This window comes from Lycium barbarum, chromosome 3 (genome assembly GCF_019175385.1).
Source record: "Lycium barbarum isolate Lr01 chromosome 3, ASM1917538v2, whole genome shotgun sequence".
In the NCBI taxonomy this organism is placed as follows: Eukaryota; Viridiplantae; Streptophyta; class Magnoliopsida; order Solanales; family Solanaceae; genus Lycium; species Lycium barbarum.
Genome location: NC_083339.1, coordinates 43,386,597 through 43,413,078, shown reverse-complemented (window position 1 = coordinate 43,413,078; position 26,482 = coordinate 43,386,597). Strand labels below are relative to the sequence as shown.

Below are 26,482 nucleotides of genomic sequence, written 5' to 3'. Positions count from 1 at the left end.
ACACATGGACTCCGCTCAAAGTATCCGAAATTTGTTGACCGTATATGAGACGTATTCTGCTCCCGCACCCGTACCCGTCCGTGTCGAGACAGGTGCGGCATCAAAAAACGAAGAGTCCCCGCAACTTAGATGTAGTCGTCGGAAAATTACACTGTATAGCTGGGTATGTTTTTTACTTTCTATGTACACGTATTACATATTGACACCCTTGGCTTCTTCGTGGATTTACCTTTTTATATTTTGACCACCTTTAGTGAAAGTTCTGGCTCCGCCACTGACTAATACATACCGAACTAGAAATATAATGAGTCAAATAAGTCCCCTTTTGATTAGTCATTAGTCTACTGTAACCTTTATCTATTATTCGAATTTGAGATCCAGTATGTTTTCATAGTAAAAAAAAAAAAAAAAAAAGAGTCAATTAGGTCCTTTACAATTTCAATACGAAAAAATGATCTTGTTAAAGATTTATAATGTGTAAAAAGTAATCTTTTTTAAAATAAAATAAAAACTTAAAAATAAATTTATAAATGACTACAAGGATTTTAAAATAGACTATGTTAAAATTTAAAAAGAAAATAATTGCAACGGCAAAGTTAAAGCTGAAGTGTTGAAGTCTACTCCCTCCGCCTCGAACAATTTGTCGTGATTTTTAAACATTAGTTATTTGAAATTATTCATCATTTTAGAAGTTTAAGATAAATTTTTTCATAATCTTTTAGTAGTAATTATTTTTGAAGACTATAAATATCTCAATTATTTTTTTAAATATAAATAATAATAAAATAAATAAAAATTTATCATAATTAAGTATTTTTTGAAGAAGGGTGTAAGAGAAATACCACAAATATTTGAGAGAGAGGAGTAGTAAATGAGAAGAGGAAACTGGCGAAGTAGTGGGAGGTTAAATACTCCATAGTCCATAATAAAGAAGCACTACACAGGCACAGACAAATGCTACTTTTTCGCCGTTACACACTCAAAATCTCTTCACTCTACATAAACCCACCAGTCCCCCTTTATACTACTTCATTAAATTAAACAACACTTCAATTTTGAGTGAACAAAATCATTGAAATCCACCAGCTTTTAATTCTCTCTTCCTCCCTCCCAGTACAACACATCAAACAAAAGCCTCTACTCACTGACCCAAAAAAGAAAAGAAGTTGGTTCTCTCTCTCACACAAACACACACTAGTGACTGACAAACTCTTTAATGCCCCCATCAGTCTTCCTCTGTTCTTAGACACTTTTAAAACTGTCCTTCCCCTTTTAAGTTTTTAACCAAACAAACAACAAAAGTTTTTTCTTGTGGCTACTTCTTGGATTCCAAGTCCTTTGCTTTGTGCTCAAGGTGACACATTCTTGCAGATTTTCCAGCTTAACAGAGTACCCTTTTTCTTCCTCAAACCAGTGAGAATGTTCCTTTTCTTTTTCTTTTTTTTCTCTTTACATGGCTAAGATATACAGCCCCATTCTCAGTAAATCTTTTCTTTAAGCTTTCTCTTTGTTCTGTTTTTGTTTTTGTTTGTTACATATGCAAATCCCATTCACACCCTTTTGGCATTTCTTTCTCTTCACATCTCCTCGTAATACCCTTTTAACAAGTTCTTGATTTAGTTACAACTGGTGCTTCTTATTTTATTTTTTTGAGTTTTTGTCTTTGTTGGAGAAAGGGAGTTTTTTTCGAAAATGTTGTTGCATATATTAACTGTTTTATCCTTATCTGTGTTTGTTGTGGAGTGTTTGGACCCTGCATTTAATGATGATGTTATGGGTTTAATTGTTTTCAAAGCTGGATTTACTGACACACAATCAAAGCTTACATCTTGGTCTGATGATGATGCTACTCCTTGTAATTGGGTTGGTATAAAATGTGATCCTCAATCCAATAGAGTTTCTCAGATTTTGCTTGATAATTTCTCTCTTTCTGGTCATATAGCTAGAAGCCTTTTGAGGTTACAATTCTTGAAGGTTTTATCTTTGTCTAAGAATAACTTTACAGGCAGTATTAATCCCATTCTTGCTCAAATACCTAGCTTGAGGGTTATTGATTTGAGTGAGAATAGTTTATCAGGACCAATCCCTGATGAATTTTTTCGGCAATGTTCGTCTTTACAATCTGTTTCCTTTGCCAAGAACAATCTTAATGGCCAAATTCCTGATTCTTTAACCTCTTGCTCAACATTGCAAAGGGTTAATTTTTCGTCGAACAGGCTTTCAGGTCCATTGCCGTTAGAGTTATGGTCTTTAACCTCTCTTCGATCCCTTGATGTATCGGATAATTTATTGGAGGGAGAGATCCCTAAAGCAATTGAGGGTTTATATTCTTTGAGGTCAATTAATTTAAAGAAAAACAGGTTTACTGGTTGGTTGCCTGAAAATATTGGCAACTGTGTGCAGCTTAAGTCAATTGAACTCAGTGAGAATTTGCTTAGTGGAGGTTTTCCTATATCTATGAGAAGACTTGGTTTATGTACTACTATGGATTTAAGATCAAATTCATTGAATGGGGAGATTCCAGATTGGATAGCAGATATGAAAAGCCTTAAGGTTTTGGATCTTTCTGGAAATAATCTTTCTGGTAGAATTCCGAGCTCGTTGGGTGATCTTCCATCGCTAAAGGAACTGAATCTGTCGAATAATCAGTTCGTTGGAAGCTTGCCTCGGTCCTTGTTGAAATGCGTTGACCTTGTAATCTTGGACATTGGCAATAACTTCTTGAGTGGTAACCTTCCTTCTTGGACCTTTGAATTGGGACTAAAGAGCATTTCCCTTTCCGGGAATAGGTTTACCGGTCATATAGATTATCTGCCGATATCCATGGCTGCTTCCCTTCAAGTTTTGGATTGGTCTTCCAATGCATTATCTGGTGAAATACCGTCTGCCATTTGGAATATCAGTAGCTTGCAGGTCTTGAATATTTCCCGGAACTTTTTGTCTGGTACTATCCCAGAAGCTGTAGGTAAACTAAATGCAACTCGAATTCTTGATTTAAGTCACAATCAACTAAACGGAAGCATTCCCCGTGAGATTGGGAGTGCTGTTTCATTGCTGGAACTGAAGCTGAAAGAAAATCATCTGAGTGGTACAATTCCTGCAGATATAGCAAATTGCTCCGCTCTAACTTCATTGTAAGTTTCCTGCCACTGCCATCTCATTTTTCTTAAATGTTTTAGCTTTTCGATCATGTTATCTTCTTTTCAAATTGCAGTTATATGCATGATGTTGTTTGCAATTGTTATGGCTGTGTGATTCTAAGAGTCGCCTGTTTGATTATGTAGGGACCTGTCACACAACAACCTCACTGGTCCTATCCCTCCTGAGATTGCTAAGTTGACCATTCTTGAAGTGGTGGATTTCTCTTTTAACCAGTTTTCAGGAAGCTTGCCTAAAGAACTAACCAATCTTACCCACCTTGCCACATTTAATGTCTCCCACAACCATCTCCAAGGTGAACTTCCAGTAGGTGGATTTTTCAACAGCATTTCTCCATCATTTGTTGTTGGTAATCCATCCCTATGTGGTTCTGTTCTCAACCACTCCTGCCCCGCTGTCCATCCGAAGCCTCTTGTACTAAACCCAAATTCGTCTGACTCGAATCATGGTTCTGTTTCTTCGCTTGGTCGTAAGAGAATCATGCTCAGTATATCATCTCTCATTGCCATTGGAGCAGCAGTTTTCATAGCTCTTGGAGTAGTGATTGTCTCCATTCTCAATCTGCACGCGCGCTCTTCTATGGCGCTCTCTGCTGCAACTTTCACCTTATCTGGTGGCGATGACTTTAGCCCTTCACATGGTACAGAAGCCAACCTCGGCAAGCTTGTTATGTTTTCTGGTGATGCCGATTTTGTTGCTGGAACTCAAGCGCTGCTTAACAAGGATAATGAACTTGGACGTGGTGGTTTTGGATCCGTCTACAAGACACAACTCGGAGATGGACGTTCTGTTGCCATCAAGAAGCTCAACATTACAAGTTTGATCAAGTCCCAAGAAGATTTTGAGAGGGAAATGAAATGTCTCGGAAGCATCAGGCACCAGAACCTGGTGGCACTTGAAGGTTATTATTGGACACCTTCTCTTCAGCTCCTGATTAATGAATATGTATCTGGAGGAAGCTTGTACAAATTACTCCACGAGCAAAGTTCCAAAAGGAGCCTCTCTTGGCAGCAAAGATTCAACATTATTCTTGATACTGCCAAAGGCTTAGCCTATCTGCACCAGCTGAATATTATTCACTACAATATGAAGTCAACCAATGTCCTCGTAGATGATGGTTCAGCCAACACCAAAGTTGGAGATTTTGGTTTGGCTCGTTTATTACCCGTCTTGGATCGTTACATTTTGAGCAGCAAGATTCAGAGTGCACTTGGATACATGGCTCCTGAATTTGCATGCCAGACGGTGAAGATAACTGAGAAATGTGATGTCTATGGATTTGGTATCTTGACTCTCGAGGTGGTGACGGGTAAAAGACCCGTGGAGTACATGGAAGACGATGTGATTGTATTATGTGACATGGTGCGGGGAGCACTGGAAGAAGGCAGGATAGAAGAATGCATTGACGAACGGCTCCAAGGTAACTTCCCCGTCGAAGAGGCAATTCCAGTTGTGAAACTTGGTTTAATATGTGCATCTCAAGTTCCATCCAATCGACCAGACATGGAAGAGGTCATCAAAATTTTGGAGTTAATCAGATGTCCATCAGAAAGTCCCGAGGAAATAGAGTAATGTTATAAGGTGTTTGTGGAAAACAAGAATATAGAGAATGAGTCGTGTGGTGAACAGGAATTCAGTTTGTTGTTACATTTGGAGAAGGTCACTATCCTCTTGTTATTTTGCCATATCCAAATATCTATACCATTTGTTAAATCTTTATGTGTTGTTATTTAAATAACTGGATTCCTCTTCACCAGCTCCAGTTTGGGACCCTTGTTAGATTTTGATAGACTAGAATTGTCTTTATTAGTATTGAGACATCCAACTCCTGTTTCTGGTTGTCTTGTGCTTGTTTGATGTTGTTGTCCATACAAAGCTGAAAAATATATCCTTTGTATTTTTATAGCAGAAAACCTTTTTAAAACCCCGCATGGATTTCTGACGAAATGAAAACATCAAAGTAGGCCACCATTCAGTGGCATTTCTTGATCATAAGGCATTTCATTTCTTTTAACACATTGGATATATTATTATCATTCTGTTAACACATCCAGCACTTTTGTGACTTAACCAAGTTTAAATAATGCTAATGAGAAGTAACCATAAAAAAAGATTATGCACTTTGTGATTTTGAAGAGTTAAATATCAGAATGTGAACATTATCTGTAAAACTATTATTTATATATTTCCAAACAAAAGATCTTTTTTAAGTATTACTAGTAGTTTAAATGACAAATTTCTCAGCATTCAGTTGGTGAGACACCTAGAGATTGGGAGTTGGAGGAAAAAAAATCCCTTTCTTGAATAATGAGAAAGAATCATTCACTACCACACTTCTGTTAAAGTAGGAGAGGTTGGTGAAATAATTAATGCTTCAATGTCAAGTCTCACTACAATGAATTGAAGGCTAGATGGGGACCTAATATGATTTAAAAGATCCCAGAGGGGGACCTTAACCCGAGTCCGGAACTAAAATGACCTAAAAAAAGACCTTTTGAATCAAAATACTTCAAAAAAAAAAAAATAGTTATCATAGTATCTTTAACACAGTAATTTACTATGTTTGAGTTTTTTTTCTTTCTTTTATTTCTTTTACATTTTCACACTTTGTTACGTACTTTAGCCATAGATTAATCATGCTTCGGGACTCCGAAACTTGAATATTTCATATAGAACCCTACTTATTTTTGTGCGATTAATAAGGTAGGTTCAATACATGAAAGATAAGCTAAACTTCGGATTGTCGTTTTAGTGGTTGAAAAGTGTTCGAAATTCATTTTTGTTTTGAAGACTTCTTGTCATTAGCTTTAAGTTATTTATGTTTTAGGGTTTCGATTTAAGCTTAAACTTGTTCATTAATAACAAACCCAAACTTGTTAAAATACAATCATCAAAGAAAGAAAAAACTTAAAATACATGAGCCTACACATGCCCTTGAGTTGATCTTCCGCTAAATATACTAATATTCTTCAAATTAACAACATCATCATAAATTAAACATAAAACTAAACTCAATATTCTTAATCATCATCAGAATTGAAGTCTTCAATATTGTCCTCAGATAAATATCTTGGGTTTCTTAAGAAAGATCTTCTCTTCTGTAGATGTTAGTTCCCTACCGGTTGATGATGCTTGTTGCTCGGCCAACTTTAGCATGTAAAATCTACGTCTTTGTAACACCTCAGACCTTTAACTTAAGTTTTGACCATGATTCTGGACTTAGAAACCCAGATAAAGAATGTGGGAATTGGAAATTTCTCTTCAGTTGTCATATGGGGATTTACGCCCCAGAATACGGACCGTATTTCAGTATACGGCCCGTATACCAAATCGTAACTTGGCATCTAAATCACTGTGCTTTCTGAAAATTGGCTCAGGAAAATTTATAGTTAAATACGGACCGTATTTTGAAATACGGCTCATATTTGATGGTCGTATTTGGTAAGGAGTTGTACAGTGTTTCTGTCCGTTGAACATGCTTAATTACGGTCTAAGTTTACGGATCGTAATTCAGAATACGGACCGTATTTTGGTCCGTATTTCTCAGCCCGCACCAGAACCTATAGATACCTGGTTTCAGTTCTAATTTTATTTTTACCAGTTCCTAAAACCCTAGCATGACTTGTTTCTCCTCTCCAACCCCAAGAACTCTAAGGTAAGCAAGTTTTACCCATTCCAATCAAATTCTATCATGTATTTAGATAATCTAAGATAGAATTCATTGTTCTTAACCTAGGGTTTTTATGAAAACCCACAGATAAGGTTTGAGACACAGGCTTTTGGATTCTTCTCAAAATTCAGACTTTTGGATTGAGGATTATGAAGAAAATAAGAAATGTGAGGCTAACTATCTACGTTAGGGAATGTTCATGATTGTCCCTACGCCTCATTCTTCATACTTATCAGTAAATTGACTCAGAATACAGTTTAGCCCTAGTTTCTTGAATAGTTGTAGAACTGTTATCTTCTAGGCTTGTAGTTTCAGAATTCGTTCATGATGATTAATTTGAATATCATTAACTCAGTACGTAATCAATATAGACTTGTGAATTGTATCTCACGAGTCTCAGTATGAATACTTAGAATTATTCAGAACAGTTACCAGTTTTATCTTGATAATCAGTAATCAGTATCATGTTATCAGTTATATCTCAGTCTTAGTGCTTGTTATTGAATACCTGTATTAGGGCATCAGGCCCACAGATATGGACCTAAGGTCACAGGTTATGTATATGTATACTTAGGCATCATGCCACAGATTTTGCATGCATATTATTATTATTATTGGACCTAAGGTCATAGACAGTAAACAAGTTATTCATTACTCAGGACAGGGAGTATCCATATCTTTACTTCTCTGTTCACTCCAGTTATCAGCATTTCAGTTCCGTTTTCAGTTCAGCTTATTATTTCATTCAGTTGCTTTACATACTAGTACAATTCCAGTCTACTGACGTCCCATTTGCTCGGGGCCTGCATTTCATGATGCAGATACCGATATACAGGGTGCAGACATAGCTCGCTAGTAGGCTTTCAGATTCAGCTAGTCAGTGGTGAGCCTCAGTTCTTCGAGGCTCTATCTTTATCTTTATATTCAATTAGTTTGCAGACAGTATTTCAGAATTAAGGTATGCCAGGGGCCTTGTCCCGATAGTCAGTCAGTAATTCCTTACTCAGTAGAGGCTTCATAGATTACAGTCAGTCAGATATTTCAGTATTTTGTTGGATTATTGAGTTAGCCCTTTTGGCTACTACTTATTCAGTATTGCAGACTTTTACTATTACCTCCGCACAGATATATTTCAGTCAGTTATTCTCACTCGATTAGCATTTGTTCATCATACTTAGATATCAGTATACCACATGTTGATCCAGCCAGCCAGTTGGTTCGCTCGGTCACATGCAGACAAACACCGAGTGCCGTGTTACGCCCAGGCCATGGTTTGGGGCGTGACAGTCTTGCTAGCATTCTGTTATTTTCTTTTCTAATCCTTTATAAAGCAAGCTCGCAAGTGTTTCACCTACTCGAGGCATGGTCATTGAGAACCTTGTTGGGATTTGAGCGTTGAGATTTTTCAAGTCACGAACAAGACGTTGTGATTCGCCGTACTGATATGCCCATTCGCGACATAAACCACAATAATATTCACGTAGAACTGAATATTTCAACTCACGAAAATCGTTATTATGCCCTATTGAAAGGTAGGGCTTGAAATTGTCTAGCACGAATTCACTATTGTCGGTTGAGGAATCACCGGAATAGTTGCTTTGATTTGAGTTGTCATCACTACTGCTATTCGAATCCTGTGGAAAAAATACCGACCAATCTACATTTCTACTATTCGACATTGAATTTTAAGTAGATACTAAGTAGCAAAAGGTTCTTTATATAGGTATCAAACTCAATAGATTGTGGGATCATGACTATGACCCCACCAACTATATTTAATACACTACAACTATTAATAATATCATGGGGAATCATTGTCATCGGACATCTCACAGTCCGAATCCCACTTAGATCTGAATCTAACATAACTATGTTGACCATATTCTACCCTGAGGCAACGTATTTTCATCCGATTGTTCTCTTCGCGAAAACGGTTAAGAGCAAAATTCAACTCTTGTGGAGTGCCACGAGGCATTAACATAGCACGATATTTTGGGCATTTAAGCCCTATTGACCTCAAGTTTTGTTCCAGTGCTCGACCCTCCCTAACACGCCAATTCCACTCGTCTGTCATCATATTGTTGTAACGTTGATTGTATCTCTCGTTCAGGTTATTGGAGTATTCAAAATCTTCACCCAATTCTCATGTCCTACCCATTGTTTCGAATATGTCTCCTGGATAGAACGTTGTAATACGACTAATATCGCCAAATTGGCTAAAGAATGACATAATAACTCAATTTTGTGTGGTTGGTAGTTATTCGTCAATTACGTTATATAACACTCGCTAGCATCAAACGCAAATTTTAGATGCGTTATGATGCTTTTTTGTATGACAACTCCGATTGACAACACACTGCACTAATTGACAACACGGGGCACGCGTTTGACCAGCTATAGCGCAGTAATTTACTGCGTTATGTCATATTAACGCAGTAATTTAATGAGTTATGTCAAAATAACACACTAATTTATTGCGCTATACTGACATAACGCAGTAAATTCATGCGTTATGCAATGACAACCCACACCGTACGTGATTTGACAAGACGTAACGCTGCGGGACACACTAATTGCATGCGTTATATGATTCAAACGCATTCAAACCTTATATATTACGGATTTTGTATGAAAGAAAAACACAGTTTTTGAGTTTTATCCCATTTCTGCATTTTACACAAATTCTAAGTTTCATCCAACTTTTGCATTTTGTACTCCTAATTTAGTCAAAAAATGGAAGATGTTCCAAAAATTAGGGTTTCTTTATTCAGGGACGGAGAAATTATATTCGAGGAAAATAATTTGCGTTATGACTCTCCCCCAAAATACCATGTTAAGTTTCCACTAAACTTAAAATTCCCAAAACTACTCCAAGCCTTGTATAATAGACTACAAGTGAGTAGGGGTGATTTTGATTTAAATATAATTGGAAGATATCCAATATCATTTCCGCTGCAAGGTGTAGTTAGTTATGGACTGTGGCATATTCATGACGATGATTCTTTGACGGATTAGTTGAAGGCGCCTTACGATTATAGGGAATGCATAACTTTAAACATCCTTGAAATGTACGTAGAGAAGGTCCCCATTAATCATGTTGAATTCATGGCTACAACTCCTTAGAAAGCCTGAAATAGACCTCGTTAGGAAGCCCCGTCTAGAATTTAGGCTGAAGTCATTGAAGCGGAACCTACGCATGAGCACAATTACCCTGACATGAGTACTTATGAAGGCATTTTGACAAGTCAAATGCCCCTAGAAAGTTTAAGTTGCAATTCAATGGGCAGTGATAAATATTCATTAGTATTATTATGTGCAGTGCATGTGTTTATTACATGAATGCTACTAATGATGTTGATTATATTTTTTAGGGGTTATACACCTACTCAAAACGATGGTCCTTCCTCAAGTTTTGATGCAGTTGATTACTATCAGTACGTCTACTTTTTTAATATCAATAGTATTATTTAATGTTTAGTAGTTGAAATACTCTAGTTTCTTATGTAGGGAGAATGAAGTTGTTGCACCAAATTATAGGAAAAGACCTGCTCTGGGTGGTGTGGATTATCCAAATTATATAGATATATCATCGAGTGATAGTGAGGAAATACCTAATGTAGAGGAAAGTGAAGATGAAGAAAGTGAGGATGAGATTGAGGTTGGTACTAATCCTCAATATCAAGCAGAATTGTTGCAAGACATGATGAATAGTTCAGCACACCAGGAAGAACTGAATTCGCAGCACCCATTTAACCAGCAAGAGCCTATGCTGTAAAGCCAGTTTCAACAGCAAGAGTCGACCCCGGTTCAGTGGCATTCCGATGAGCTCCCCTATCTTGATCATCTTCAAGATTTCCCCGATGCCTTTGTCTTTACTAGGGATGATGATCATATTCGGCGAAGTTTGTGGAAAGAGCCAGTGGATCTTGTAAAACAAATGGTTCATATTGAAAAAGGCATGATTTTCAACTCAAAAAATTCATTGCAAAGGGCTGTTAAGATTTATTGCATCCAGGGGATGAGGGAGTTCAAAGTTGACGATTCCACTCGAAAAATTTGGCAATTGGTCTGCAAGCAAAAAAATCAAGGTTGTCAATAGATGCTCCGTGGTAAGGAGACTTTTGAAAAGATGTGGACTATTTCAAAGTTCAACACATGGCACACTTGTGATATGGGTGACCTCCCAGATGATCATTGCAATCTAGATACCACTATGATTACTGCTGTGTTAGTTGGCAAAATTGCAAAAAGCCCAAGGTATCCCCTTCGCCTAAGTTTATTTTAATTTTGATGTTAATACGATGTTCCTCGTTGCTATATACTAATATTTCAACTTATCCAGGTACCCTATTAAAGGTTGTATTACAGCCGTCCTGAAAGTATATCGCAAAACCATTAGTATGCGGAAGGCGTATCTTGGGCGTAGGCGTGCATATGAGATAGTCTACGGTAGTTGGGAGGGCTCTTTCAAGACATTGCCGAGATATATGACGGCTCTACAACACTTCAATCCTGGTAATGTTGTTGAATGAAAGCTCAAATCGAAGCCTGGTGTGCCCGGTAATATTTTTGAGTTTGTGTTTTGGGCGTTCAAACCATGCATTGATGGTGCTCATTGTCGGCCAGTAATATCAATAGATGGAACACATGTGTACGGGGTATACGACATAAATCTGCTAATTGCGGTTGGAATGGATGCAAATGGATATATATATATTCCCTCTAGCTTTTGCAATTGCAGCTAATGAGATCACTAATACATGGGCTATGTTTTTGAACTACTTGAGGCAACACGTTATTAAGAATCGTATGGGCATATGTGTTATATCAGACAGAAATGCTAGCATATTAAGCAATATGTTTAATTTGCATGGGTTGCCTACCATCGTTATTATTTAAGGCATTTGAAGGCAAAATTTCAAAAGGCATATCGAAGCCCAGCACTTTGCAGTTGGATGTGGGTGGCTGCAATAGAGCATCAGGAGAAGAAGTTTCACCTGAAGATGGAGATTATTAGGCGGGCGGATGAGGAAGCCTTCCACTAGTTGAATAAAATTGATAAAGACAAATGGACATTACACCAGGATGAAGGTAGGCGATGGGTTATGCTAACAACAAACAGCTCTGAGTCATTCAATAGCTTGTTGAAATCTTCATGGGGACTACCCGTCACCATAATGGTGAGAATAACTTTTAAGCAGGTTGTGAAGCGATTCGTCACTAGATCAAAAGAGGCCAAAGGACTGGCGGCAGACCGTCTGAAATGGATGCCAAAACCGTTACAATTGTTCGAGTATCACAAATTTAAGGCTCAGCAACACGACCGGATGGATTACAACTATGCAGAGTGCATATTTAAACTCACAACAAGTGTACACCAAGGTAAATGAGGTAATGTTCACACAAGTTGTGACATTCCAAGAACATGCACATATAGCAAATGACAATCATATCACATGCCATGTTCTCATGCGTTCAAGTGTTTTATCACAATAGGAAAGAACACCTCCACGTACATGGCTAAGGAATATACACTTGAAAATTATGCAAAAACATATGCTGGAAGGTTCTACCCACTTGGTAGTGAGAGTTATTGGCCACCGGAGCTATTTTCCATAGTTGCAAATAAAGCATTTATCCGTAAATTCAAAAAAGAAAGCATACTCCCGTATTCCTAATGAAATGGATGTTTCACTAGGGAGATACACTCGAAAATGCTCATTTTGCAATTATGTTGGCCATGATAAGCGTAAGTGTCCCTTACGGCATAGTGGTCAAAATACATCTCGCGGTGGAAGAACCTCTCGTGGCGGAGGAAACTTCTGTGGTGGTGACAGATCTGGCGGTGGTGGCACATCTGGCGGTGGTGGCAGAAGATCAACTCAAGGGCATGTGTAGGATCATGTATTTTAAGTTTTTTCTTTGTTTGATGATTGTATTTTAACAACTTTGGGCTCCAAATTAATGAACAAGTTTAAGTATTTTCATATTGTTAAGAATGATGCAATTTAATTATTTTGAGATTGGTATGAATGATGCAATTTTGACTAAAAAATAGCACGCTTAAATCGAAACCCTAAAACATAAATAACTTAAAGCTAATGACAAGTCTTCAAACAAAAATGGACTTCGAGCACTTTTCAACCACTAAAACGACAATCCAAAGTTTAGCTTATCCTTGATGTATTGAGTCTACCTTATTAATCGCACAAAAATAAGTAGGGTTCTATATAAAATATTCAGGAGTCCCGAAGCATGATTAATCTATGGCTAAAGTACGTAAAAAAGTGTGAAAATGTAAAAGAAACAAAAGAAAAAAAGAAAAAAAAGGGGACTCCTTTAACGCAGTAATTTACTGTGTTAAAGGTACTATGGTAACTATTTTTTTTATTGGGTTATTTTGGTTCAAAAGGTCTTTTTTTGGGTCATTTTGATTCCGGACTCGCCTTAACTGCACTTGTCCAATGTGCATGAAAATGGGTTGCTATCATGCCAAGTTTTAAAAAAAATAAAAAATTGAGCTTTTTAGTTTAATGTAAAAAGTGAAATTTAAACGCATCAATAAAGATGAATATACTTGAAGTTTAAATAACAAAACAATTCTCCATTCATCTGAAATAGTATTTTAGTAAAGAAGAGAGGCATTCTAGGTCGACTGCTACGACTACATGCCCATCTATTGCAGTGGCTTGGAAGCAAGCTACCTTGACCATCTTCCGAAGTTCTAAAAAATTTATTGATCAAAGGTTGTAAGGTGGACATTTTTTTGCACGGATTGCCCTTCTTTTGGGGTGGTCTTTAAATTTTGCCCCTCATATTTGTGGTCTTTAAATTTTGTCCTTCGCTTGGATACCTGAGGTTCTGGGTTCGAACCCCCGCTCAGGCATAAAATAAAATAAAAAATTCGCAAGGCAGGGCTGGAGGGAGTGTATGTCGGATCCGGCATAAAGTCCTTAAGGAAAAACTAAAGTTATGCCGGAGGGGGCATAACTTTTCCTCAAGGCATAGTTTAGTTATGCCTTATGGGGCAAAACTTTTCCTAAGGAACTATGTCTTATGGGGCAGACTTTTAATTAAGGCATAACAAAAAATATGCCCCATAAGGCAGAACTTTTTCTTAAGGTATAGACTTTGCCTTATAAGACAAACTTTTAGTTATGCCTTAAAGGAAAAATTCCGCCTTATGTGGCATACTATAAAAGTTTTCCCATTAAAAGTATGCCCCCACTGGCATAAACTTGTGAAGGAATTACCAAAGTTATGTCGGACCCGTCATACTTATGCCAAGTCTGCCCATAAGGCATAAGTATGTCGGGTCCGGCATAAGTTTGGTAATTCCTTAACAAGTTTATGCCGGTGGGGGCATACTTTTAATGGGCAAACTTTTATGCCAGACCCGACATAAATTTGTGAAGGAATTACCAAAGTTATGCCGGACCCGGCATACTTATGCCAAGTCTGCCCATAAGGCATAAGTATGCCGGGTCCGGCATAACTTTGATAATTCCTTCACAAGTGTATGCCGATGGGAGCATAGCAAAATTTAAACTCTGCCTTGTGATTTTTTTTTAAAATTTTGACTGTGTGGGGGTTCGAACCTAGAACCCATGGGATTTAGCCGAAGGGCAAAATTTAAAGATTTCAAATATGAGGGGCAAAATTTAAAGACCACCCCAAAAGAAGGGCAATTCTGCGCGAATTGCCCTAAGGCGGACTGCTCTACATTCAGCCAGTTGAAATTTAAATTTCAAAGCAAAAGTTTGAGATTCATGTGTCTATCAATTAACCCTGCCTCAATTTCAAATCAGTTAAGGTCAGCTATACGAATGTCTCTCACCATTCTGCTCTAGTAAGGGTCATTCATAGTATTTAGTGGTTTAATCATAATCTGACAATGTTTACGTTGTTCCTCAATTTATAATAACTCTCTTCTCCTTTATTCTGATTCAGGACCGGCAAATATTAGGGGGGAGAGTAAAATTTTGGGGCAAGCACAATTGATGTTGCTTGTTGCACAAGTCCAACAAACAATATTATTTGTGCAAGTTCAAATGATTATTAAAGCACTTGTCCTGTCATATTTGGTGTTAGTTAACCATTATTTTTCTTTGGTACACCTTAGTTAACCATTATGCCTAAACATGAAATAGTACTAATGGCCATCATTAACCATTATAGCAGAGCGTACCAGCATTGTTCTCCTCATAATTCATGTCCAATTTACTCTTTGGATCGATTATGATGCAAGAAATACACTTCTTGCTTGCTTGGGAAATATTTAAATAATATACTATCATTAGGCCTACCATGATCAGGGTCAGGCGACCCAATTATGAAAAACAGATGGTAATTTCCTAGTGCTTAAAATTTTTTGAATAACCAACAAGTCTTTAAGACGTGACACACTATTTTACATGAGAGAAAAGAAAGGTATCTTGGACAGTGATCCAAGTACATAGAGCAATAAGAATTTTTTCTTTCAATTCTTTTCTCTCTTGGGTTTTCACTTTGTCAGGACATAATGATGGACTCCATGTTAAACTTTCACTAATGCGCTAGTGCTATCTTGTTGCTTTTTAAAAGATATTTCATGAGTGGGGACAAAGCTTCTATAACCTTCAATCTGTTTGTTCATTTCATGTGAATAAAGTGAAGACTTGACCATATGTATCCAATACAAAAGTAAAAAGAAAATGAGAGCTTTGGCAACTTTTACAACCAAAAGCTTTAAAGAGTGCAATATTTCCACCTGTTATTAGAAGTGTTGCTCTAATTTCTAGGAGAAGAAGATTATACTATACGACTCCAATTTTCAACTCAAATTTTAGCTCTCCCAACATAATGATGAAATTGAATGGTACAAAGAAGACTCGGCATGTTCTAGATCTGTATAAACTAGTCATATGCTCCCTGATCTGCAATACAAATTTTTACGAGATTGCTGTATGAATCAATAGCTAACTGTGGTTCAAGTCAACCTGAAAAAGAAAAACATAATCATCTAGTATTGCTTAAAAAACAGCTAAGAACTCAAACAAAAGGGACTCAATTAAGAGTGTCAAAAGCAGATGAAAGATGGTGAGAGACAATTTAACTTTAAATGTTCCAAGGCAAGTAGTCGTTTTGGTAGATGATTGACAACCTCCTATTTTCTTCACACTATTCATCCTCAAAAAGTCAAATTTACCAAAGGGCTGAATTTCTATTTTAATTTATTCCTCCAAGTATAAACACCATTTGTGGTAAATAAAAGATTCGCCTTTATTACTAAATCTTAGGCTTTCATGGATCAATCAAAGAAAAGCTAGTCCAAAAGAAGCTAGTCCAAGAGACTTACAATCAGTGTGAACTTCCTTCAGAATTAAAGCAACAATCATTTGAACGACACTTACAAAAGGGTTCCTATCCATTTTGAACAAGGTGGGATCAGAATCACACTATTCACAGAGCGAAGACATTTTTTTTTTCCTGACGGCCGGGCTGCTGGAAGTAGTATTACTAAATCTAGACCAGAAACTATCAAGAAAGAAAGTGAAGAAAGACTTATAATGGAACATGTATAAGTTGTTATATTCACTTCAATTAAAGGATCACTCAACATCGCGTACAAAAATCGCTCCAACAAGAAAATACATATGTAACAACATACTGTGGTAGCTAAGCCAAAGAACTACTGTCAAAAGAATGTGCTAAGAGAAAGAATATCCATATCTGTAAAGACAAAACTGAAGATTTAAATTACAAAAAGGTCTTTACACGTTTAGCTCTTCCGTGGATTTCTTGGATATTCTATAACTAATCATCCCAGTCATTTTCCCATCCGTCCTTTTTAGTTGACCTAGACGTGAGGCCATTAGCAGAGATGTTTCCGTACCTATGTCCACCTGGTGACTTCACTGCATTCTCCTCATCCCAATCATCATCCCAATCCTGATCCCAACCATCTGCTGCAACAACATTTGCAGCTGAGGCAGATTCCGGCATTCCCATCTCTAATTCCTGATATGGAACTCCATCTTGATTTCTCTTCTTCCTTTGCTTGCAGCAAGCCCATGTCCCGCCAAAAAGTAGGGCTACAAGGAAACTGAAATATGCACCATATATGGGGGTCACACGCTTAGAATAAAGAGACACCTGCTGCAGAATGTTCTCTACAGAAACACGTCGGTCCAATTGAAGCCTGCACCTACCATCTCCAGCATTCAGCACTATTTCAGCACCTTTGCCCAAGATTGATGAAATATCGATCTATCATAGCAGATTTGTAATATTAGAACGAATGTCCAGCATAGCATAACTGGAAAATTAAGCAGCCTTGTACTTGCACAAAATTGCAAAATTACGAGCGAAGCACACATTGGGAGGTCTGCAGTTGTGGTTGGAGACAAAATAACTATCTGAAAACGCTTGGTAAAAAATTCCAAGTGCCAAAGGTGCATAGCAATTTTGCGTGACAATCTTGCCAAAGTGGGAACTTCTGAGATTTTAGAACTTCATTTCCACACAATCTTTTAAGCACTAAGATACCCACTCTCTTAAGCACTGGAATACATTAAGTTAAACCTAGTGTCTGTAAATGCCAATTATAGATCTCCTTAATTTTATTTCTGTTAGCACAGAAGTGCTTATACAGTAGTAAAATAAATTCTTAATCAAGTGTGTCGTACAGGCTCTTTTTATGGCTAGATTGGAACACCTCAGACGTCTTATGAAATGGCAATTTTATGAAAGTACTATTATAAAAAATTCCTCTCTGAGAAGCTAGGATAATCACCACACCTCCTTAAAAGTAACACCAGCAGCCAAAAGAATTGAAAAAAACAGAAGCCAAAGAATGATGCACTTTAATCTTATATCCCCTAATACTTCTTAACAGTCCATTGTTTAGTTTTATACAGATCTTTTTTTTTAAATTGGTAACTGTAGATTTTTTTTTATTATTATACAGATCTAATAAGAATCATTGAATCAAGAAACTGCTCCATCTCGTTATACTATCAAACAGTCAGGAATGCCTTCATGATAGTGATAAAAGTATTATAATAACAAAGCCCGTGAGATTTTCAAGGGTGAAGGGTGGCGAAGATTAAAGAGGAAAATTCAATTTTAGAAGCTTGCTCAAATGCATATGCACCTTATTGTATGACCTAAAACACTCAATCATAATCAATTTTAGTTTTACCACAAAATCAGTTTATATGCATACAATTGACAGTTTCTAGTATATAGAATTTCTAGGTGAAATCAGGTAGGGTATTTCAGGTCAAAGAAATTAGATTATTCATTTTGGTGGAAAGAACGTTTTTGTTATAACCGAGAAATCAATCTGAGGCCAACCTTTAGGACCAACAGTAACCTTCGAAACTCTGGGATAATGCCCCCCCCCCCCCCCCCCCCAATTGAATACCATGCTTAGTTCGCATGGCACAGGGTCACAAGTCCCTCAACCTTTGCCACTTGAACTAACCCCGTTTAGGGGAGGGGGTTCCTACTATAGGTTCACTTCTTTCAAGTTGGCTTCTAAATCCCTACAACACAAAAATAAAGAGATGCACTTTCAAGTTTCACATATTTTTTTTCTTTCTTTGTTTAAAGAAAGTTTGTACATGTTGCAGTGTATGACCATCTCATCTAAATGCTTAAACTGTCAAAGAGAGCTTACTTTTATTTACTTGTGCCTTCGACACGCTCCCCAACGCACTCCCTCACGTGTAGGCTTGATTATTTTTTATGAGTCAACCACGTGGAAATTCTTTTCATAGTAAGTGGCGGTGAGACTCGAATGTTGAACCTCTGTGTGCTTTGATTCCGTGTTGAAAAATGTGACCATCTCATCTAAAAGCTTATGCTATTAGAGAAAGCACACTTGTATTTACTTAATTATGTTTTCAACAACACATATTTCATCAATGCACCAAGTTAGGACAAAGCTGAGTATACAAAGAATCCTTCAGGTACTGTTCTGTATCTTGAACTATGTGATACACTCAACCTGAACTCCTGAAATGTGATGCCTATAAGACAAAAAGAGTAATGTAAAACTCCTTATCAAAATAGAGTTATTCCTAAAACTTTACTACCTTTACTTCCCCCTTATTCATGCTTTGGTTCAATTCAAACCTCCCAATTTGCTAGTTACATCACGTATACAAGAATTTCTCGAGTATCCCAATCATTTTTTGTCAGATATCAAAATTACCTAGAAGACAAGAAACCTTAATTTAAACTATCCTACGCCAGTCATCATCCTTTTGTAAACAATTTTTTTGTGGGCCTCATCCCATTCATAAAGGCCTTTCAGCCCAACCTTACAGCCTTGGAACTCCAGCAACATATATCTTCACTTCTAAACCATCTATTATCTAGACTATATTTGATTTTTAGCAAAGATGCACAAAGCTGTTATAATGATAAAAGTAACTCTAAACAATCTCATTCCTACATTTGAATTACGACTGTTCCTCAACTCCGCCTTCCAACCAAATAAATATAGCAGTTTTATATAACTACATGATCATGATAGGCAGCGAAAGGAATATGTATTAGTGTGGTGTGTAATGCAAAGCCTAAGAAAAGACTGATCCTTCTAGTGCTGTTCAGTTGTAAGGGACCTTACTAGAACGAACTAAATGGAATATGACAAAAACAGAGAGCACTGTGAAGAGCAATTGAGAATTCTATTAGTGTGGAGTGTAATGCAAAGCCTAAGAAAAGACTGATCCTTCTAGTGCTGTTCAGTTGTAAGGGACCTTACTAGAACGAACTAAATGGAATATGACAAAAACAGAGAGCACTGTGAAGAGCAATTGAGAATTCTACCCAACATTCCTTGTGGAATATAACCCCCACAGGTAAGGCTGGATAAAGAAATCCAGAAACTAACTGTAGTAAAAACCCATGACGGGAATTCCTATATAATAATTTGAGCTGCTTATAAAACATAGAATAAGAAACTTCCAATTGTGCATTCCATTTGCCAATCAATGCATTCTCAGACAAAAAAAAAAAAATCATAGTACATTCATCCATGGGATATCGAGAAAGTTGGCCTCAATTTCACTCTAGATAAAATGTTATCAGGTAATATGCATCTGGTACATAGACATTATCTGAAGGTTGTTTATGCCATCACTTCTCAAGTGGTTAAGAAAGGTTGTCAATGTAGCAGGAGAAATTCAAATGCATGCGATATGCCCAAGTTATTTTTTCTCTTTATAATATAACCTCAAGATGTCTTGCTTAATTCACATAAAGAAGTTAGGGCGGGAGGGGGGCCAAGTACATCAACAGACAGCATACCTTTTCCGATTGATGTTTGCGTATTTCAAAACCTTGTGGAGAACCATCTAGCGGAGGTTGGATATTGAGATTTACTTTCACTCTTTTTTCCCCTTCATTTTGCACCACAAGGAACAACTCAGTAGATCCTGTTAAATCATAAAATGAAATACTATCACATATATAAATCACATTACAAGACCAATATAAAGCTTATTTGCAAGGTCAGTGAGAGGAGAGCAGAAAGGTGAATTACACACCCAGAGAGAGAAAGAAGAGTTCGTGCCTCTATTATATGGGCATGGTAGCAAAAAAAAAAAAAAAAAAAAAAAAGGAAAGAAAAAAGACACCGATCACAGTCTAATGCAACAAGGGATGAAAAGCTACTAACTACAAGTTCTTGATGAGATAGTACTTGTTGTGCTCTCTCTCTCTCTCTCTCTCCCCTCACTCTTACCTTCATGTTTTCAGGCTCAATTTTCCAGTATAATAGCAATTTGACGTAAGAAATTTTTGTGACTGAACTGATGCAAATCCTGATTAAAAGTAAAGCCTCGTTCATTTTGTAGATAAGAACATTTATCAACACCCTAATCAATAGGATCATAATTTAAGATGTCCTCGCAAAAACTTTACGTAGGTTTTACTTGGAGAAGTTTTATGGTAATTCCGTCTTTACATATGAGAGTTCTCCGATCTCACGCGAATTGAAGGTGTTCATTTATGCAAGGACATTCATTTCCCTCCATGATTTTCTCCTCCTTTTATTTCTAGTTTTATTTTTGTGTTTTCTGAAACGTAAAAGTTTCTTGACTTCTTTGGTTCTGCTTTGTTTCTCTTCCAATTTTGATTTCTTAGTTCCCCATTAGTTTTGTCTGCTGGGTTTTGTGATTAAGTTCGTCTTTCTTCTGTTCCTCTATCTCTCTTTAATTTTTAGTTTTCCAGTGTTCTGACCATTTCTTTTCTTGCTTTTCAGATATTCAAAACTTAGTTTGATCATAAACTAGCACAAAAGAAGAAACCCAACTAGCAAAAGTGCATGGAATAATTCCTGTGAAATATGGACATAATTTTGTTATCAACAATAGAAGAAGACCAAATGCAAAAAGAGCCCATATACCTTCGTATTTGAAGAGATTGTGATGTTATAAATATTTACTTTCTTCATAGGATGATAGTTTCTTAATGGTCCTACCTTAATAAAACCAAGAATTTATGCAGTTTATTGAGGAATTGGGGATAGAAGGTCGAAAAGAGGAATAAAATTCACGAATCAAACACTTCTAGTCCCCATTTGTTTTTTCTTAGATTAAGATGTTAGAAACTGACTATAGAACTGATTATACAGATTTCGTCTCTAAATTGTCACCAGATGAATAAGACACTGTCTTCTCATCATTTTAATGGGTATAATTTATCTTTATTTAAAAATTAACGAATATAAAATTCAGAATAAGATGCTAATTAAATATGGTATCCACAAAATATTAGAGAAAAACTTAATTTTCTCTCGTTGTAAAAATTGTTTGTTTGATGTACACTCTAAAAGCTAGTTGGCGGCAGTGAAGGTTGGTGGTAGTAGTTTGTGGTGGTGGCTAGTAACTGGTTGTGAAGTGCTGGCACATGGTGGAGGTGGTTGACAATGAGGGCAGGCCATGGTGGTTGTGTACTGGAGGCTAGTGGCGATGGTCGTGTAATGGTAGTTGATTAAGTGGTAGTAAAAGGTCACCTTTGCTAAAATCTATAAGCAAACGTGTTGTTGAATTCAAACCTACATACAAAATCAGAATGAACCAGACCTATTCATAGCAAATAAGTGATTGTAAAAGGAAAAAAGGCATTTGATGGATTTAAAACCCCATTAAGTGAAAACAGACGGGCATAAGGCAAGCGTTTACGGAAATTTGGAGGGGACAGGAATAGCTTGAATCTTCAAATTCATCATGTAGAAGTTTCGCCCTTTATATGCAACTTGGTAACAAATAATCTAAGTTCCATTATAAACAAGCGGATGCCAACTTGAGAATGTCAACCCTATCATCAATAGCAAGATTATATCAGTACCCAATGAAGCTTTTTTGGCAACAGAGAAATCCCAAAGGACTAATGGTGCATGGTTCGAAACTCAATGAATAATAGGCCTGTCCCTCTACATTCTCCACTTAAATAACAAGCTTTTGTTTGTGGTAGGGTTTCAACAGTGACATGTGCTTAATCCACACATCACGTGTTGTGCTCTTACCACTAGACCAAAACCCTGGGCACTCAGTACACAATGAAGGGCTCATACTAAATTCTAGGAAGGATAGCGAAGATTTTCCCTACGCACCAATGCAGAACAAAGTCATGCTATATGAGAAGTGTTTGCAAATAATCCTTTTCACCTTCCCTCCTCAAAGCAAGTACAACATGTATATTCTCTCATGTATTCATATCTTACACAGTAGTTCAATTACAAATGCTTCTCTACCAAAACTACAGATCAAAATCCTGCTCCACAATTAGGTCAGTATAAAAGTTGCCAATTAAAAGAAAATTAGGTCAGCATAAAAGCATATGTATTTGCATATTTAAGAAGTGTTGTAGATTATTGAGAATTCTTTGGTCGATTCAAACAACTATCGTTAGACAATTAGCTCTTAAACTGTTACATATAAAGTAAAGTCAAACCTCTGTATAACAATCTCATTTGTTACTTCATCAAAAAAAAAAAAAAAAAAAAAAACAATCTCATTTGTTCCGACATTCTTTTTGCCTTTATAGCGATTGACTATTATACACCTATAACAACATTTGACGTTTAAATATTATTTGGCTGTTAATAGGCAAAAATTATCCAAAAATCAATTTCCTTATTATTTAAATTTACAATCTCAAAGATATGCATTTTCATTTCCTTATTATTTAAATTTACAATCTCAAAGATATGCATACTTCACTAATTAAAAAAAGTTATGTTACCATCCTCAAGAAAAAAACTTAATATAATTTCAATAAATTCATAACTGACGAAATAGCTTGACGTTTAGAAATACAATCAGACTTCTCTATAACGGCATCCTTATAAAACAACACTTCCCTATAAAAGCCAAGTTTTGCTTGGAACAGTTTTTTTATATTTTACCTCTATAACAGCAATAGTCATCTTTATAAGAGTACGTTCTTTGTCAATACAAAGGCTAGATTCGTCACATTTTGTATAACTAGGAAAATCTGCTAACGATGGAAATATATATATTCGTATAATATTCTTTGTAATACATGATGTATTTTTTTTTTTTGATCCTTCGATAATAGATGGTGTATTAAAATATTTAGTAAAAATCTCTAAACTTATTATTGGTAATCTTAAAGATTCTATTTCTATAAAGATGGTTGTCATATTACCAAAAAAAAAAAAATAGTTATTATAGAGGGGTAATTTTACAAAGAGCATATTGTTATAAAGATGGTTGTTGCTGTTATAGATAGGTAAAATATAAAATAAAAAATTTGTTCCAAAAAAAACTTGGCTTTTATAGTGAAGTGGTGCTATATAAGGATGATGTTATAGAGAGGTCTAACTGTACACGACAATTTGAAAAGAACTTGGAGGCTTATTCTTCGGGAAGGCATCTAAACAGAGATAAAAGATCAAGTGCCGCCCACAACTTTGCTTCTCCTTGTTCCCATTTTCTCTTGGTGCTTTCTCTTACCATTTTTTGGGAGGTGAGGGGTTGGGATTGGGAGCAGGGTCCGATCAGACAGTAAGAAAGATGCTCGAATTTACTTTAATGTATTAGAACTATATCTTAAGATCTCATACGCCATAATGGTTAGATTTTAAGTTTTTTTAATAAATAATCCTAGACAAGATGCTACATTCAATTTCCTAACACTAATATTTCATGTATTTTTTTCTCAGGAAATAAAGTCTCTCTCAAGGAAATGAAAGTTCTCAAACATATCAGTAGGAAACCTTATTCTGGGAATAAACTACAGCAAGTACCGCCGAGCTCCGATGGATATTTTAGGTGCAAGCTTCAATATTGCCCTACTGAAACATTACATAGTCGTGATCAGTACGATGCCACTCTATATTAATTTTTTTACTTTTTATTTTTCTTTTGATGAAGATGTTACTCTATCTTTTCTTATACCTCTATGTAGCAAAATATCAACCTCTAAACTCTTCAGGTTGAAACAAGTTGCAATCAGTAATCAGTTGTCAATCCAGTACATATCCCGGTTGGTTTAACAGTACCAAACAGTTCCGTCAAATGTCTAATTCAATGAAACATATGAGTCTGATGATGAAAAGGTTTACCATTCTGGGGCGTCCGAATGCATGCCACCAGTGTTTGTTCAATCCTGCACAGTTTCGTTGCCTCCTGACAGCTCTCATTGGTGTTTTCCGAGTTTATTGTGTCATCTATGTTCTTCTTTTCTTCATTCTCCTTCTTCTCAACAGGTGGAGGAGTTTGAGCAGTCACATTGTTATCATTTTTAGAGCCATCCGGAGCCAATTTTGGTAAGTCATTGCTTCCCTGAGGCTGAGGATCTTTAGGCTTCTCTTTGTCAGCTTTAGAGCTCCCACCATTCACATCAGTGGAATTTGGTTCCTTTGAATCGACCTTTGTTGGACCATTGCTTCCTTGAGGATCTTTAGGCTGTTCACTTTCAGCTTTTGAACCTCCATCATTGACTAGAGTTGAATTCTGGTCCATCGAATCTTTAGGTGCATCATTGCTTACTTGAGGATCTTTAGGTTTTTGTTTTTCAGTTTGTGAGTTCCCATCATTGACTATAGTTGAATTTACTTCCTCTGGGCTGGTTTTCGGTGGATCATTGTTTACCTTGGGATTTTCAGGCTTATCTTTTTCGATTTCAGACTTCTTATCATTAACTCTGCTGGCATTGACTTCCTTTTCACTCTCAACTGGAGCATTTGACGGAGAAATCTAAATAAAAATCAATCTTAGCTAACAATTCCATAGGGAAATAAACAAACTATAGTACATATAGATGTATCTATATCACCTATTCACTATAACATATATATCCATAGAGAGACACCTTAATTAGGCCCCAACCGGCAACTAAACAATCCAACTTTGAGAATACAAGACACGTCAACTCGTCCCCACTATGTTTCATGGACACCAGATGCTAACATGGCACACAAAGTTTGGAGGCGTCTAGATGATTATTTTGTAAGTTGGGAGTGTCCAACTGACACAGTGAAGACGAGTTGAGGTGTCTAGATGTGCTTTCTCAAAGTTGGAGTGTTTAGTTGTCAGTTGAGGCCAAATTAAGAAGTCTATCTATGTTTGCCCATGCAAAACATTTATTACAAACTCCATCGAAACAATCAAATAAAAGCACATGTAGATGTATATATCTAAACAATTCATTGTTAACTACTCGCTCCGTTTCAATTTGATTGTCTGGTTTTGACTTGATACGAAGTTTAAGAAAGTATAGAAACTTTTCAATCATGTGGTCTTAAACTAAAGATAGTAGCAAAATATCCTTTAATATTGTGTCATAAACATGTCACGTGGAAAGGTGGAATTAAGTTCCCAAAAAAAGAAAAAAAAAGATATTTTTTAAACGGACTAAAACGGAAAGTAGGACAAACAAATCGAAACAGATGGACTAACAATTCCATCTAAATAACAAATTATAACACATGTACAAAAAAAAAAAAAAAAAAGAGTAGTAATTTTGTACCGGTTGAGAAGATGAATTGGTGCTTGGTGTTGGAGCCAAATCAACTAACTTCCTGGAATTAGATACTTTTGCGTTTGAAGTAACTGAAACAATTAATAATGTGAAAATTATGGGTAATACTCTACTTGTGCCCATTCCACAGCTATAATTTGGATCAAATCTTATAAAGATGTCATTTGTTTCACCAAAGTTGATGAAATTGCAAGTGTTAATAGATGGATTATTGATCAAACGAAATTGATCGAAGTTAAGATTCTATCTAGGGTTTGTAGGAGGGGGAAGATGTGAAAATTTAGAGAAGTCTGAGGGTCTTTTCTACTCTACTAGAATTTACGGAAAAGAGTAAAAAAAAAAATGTCCGCGTGAAATTTTGATCAAAAATGTCTTCCGTTAATTGTTTGATCTAAAAATACCTGTGTCCTAATAATTTTGTTCCAAAATGCCCCTATGATACTTAATTGGGTCAAAATGTCTTTTACCTAGTAAATATATTGTTACTTTTCCTTTTAAATACATTATTTTCTTAACAAAAATATTATTTTTAAATAAACTGTTTTTCTTTTTCTTTTCTTTTAAAAATTTTTAACTAATAAAAAAGTGAGAAGTAATTTGTTTTCTTCTTAATCTCATTTTATCAATTAAAATAGAATAAAATTAGAGTTA

General features: G+C 36.3%; 2 protein-coding genes across 2 annotated transcripts; one reads left to right on the top strand and one right to left on the bottom strand.

The window, feature by feature from the left end:
* Positions 1-932: 932 nt before the first annotated feature.
* Positions 933-5,154, top strand: LOC132631077 (probable LRR receptor-like serine/threonine-protein kinase IRK). Its single transcript, XM_060346678.1, has 2 exons — positions 933-3,134; positions 3,285-5,154. Exons 1-2 carry the CDS (start codon positions 1,693-1,695, stop codon positions 4,729-4,731), a joined length of 2,889 nt encoding a protein of 962 aa, XP_060202661.1. The 5' UTR covers positions 933-1,692; the 3' UTR covers positions 4,732-5,154.
* Positions 5,155-16,378: 11,224 nt separating this feature from the next.
* Positions 16,379-26,184, bottom strand: LOC132631076 (uncharacterized). The gene is made up of 4 exons (XM_060346677.1): positions 25,820-26,184; positions 24,414-25,047; positions 20,129-20,256; positions 16,379-17,077 (listed from the first exon to the last, which is right to left on the bottom strand). Exons 1-4 carry the CDS (start codon positions 25,952-25,954, stop codon positions 16,625-16,627), a joined length of 1,350 nt encoding a protein of 449 aa, XP_060202660.1. The 5' UTR covers positions 25,955-26,184; the 3' UTR covers positions 16,379-16,624.
* Between the last annotated feature and the right edge of the window lie 298 nt (positions 26,185-26,482).

Excerpts from the sequence above, each read along its gene's own strand:
- LOC132631077 (XM_060346678.1), top strand. The coding sequence starts at position 1,693 with ATGTTGTTGCATATATTAACTGTTTTATCCTTATCTGTGTTTGTTGTG. Across the intron at positions 3,135-3,284 it reads TGCTCCGCTCTAACTTCATT|GGACCTGTCACACAACAACC; the intron begins GTAAGTTTCCTG and ends TTGATTATGTAG.
- LOC132631076 (XM_060346677.1), bottom strand. The coding sequence starts at position 25,954 with ATGGGCACAAGTAGAGTATTACCCATAATTTTCACATTATTAATTGTT. Across the intron at positions 25,048-25,819 it reads CCAATTCATCTTCTCAACCG|ATTTCTCCGTCAAATGCTCC; the intron begins GTACAAAATTAC and ends ATTTTTATTTAG. Across the intron at positions 20,257-24,413 it reads CATTCGGACGCCCCAGAATG|GATCTACTGAGTTGTTCCTT; the intron begins GTAAACCTTTTC and ends ATGATTTAACAG.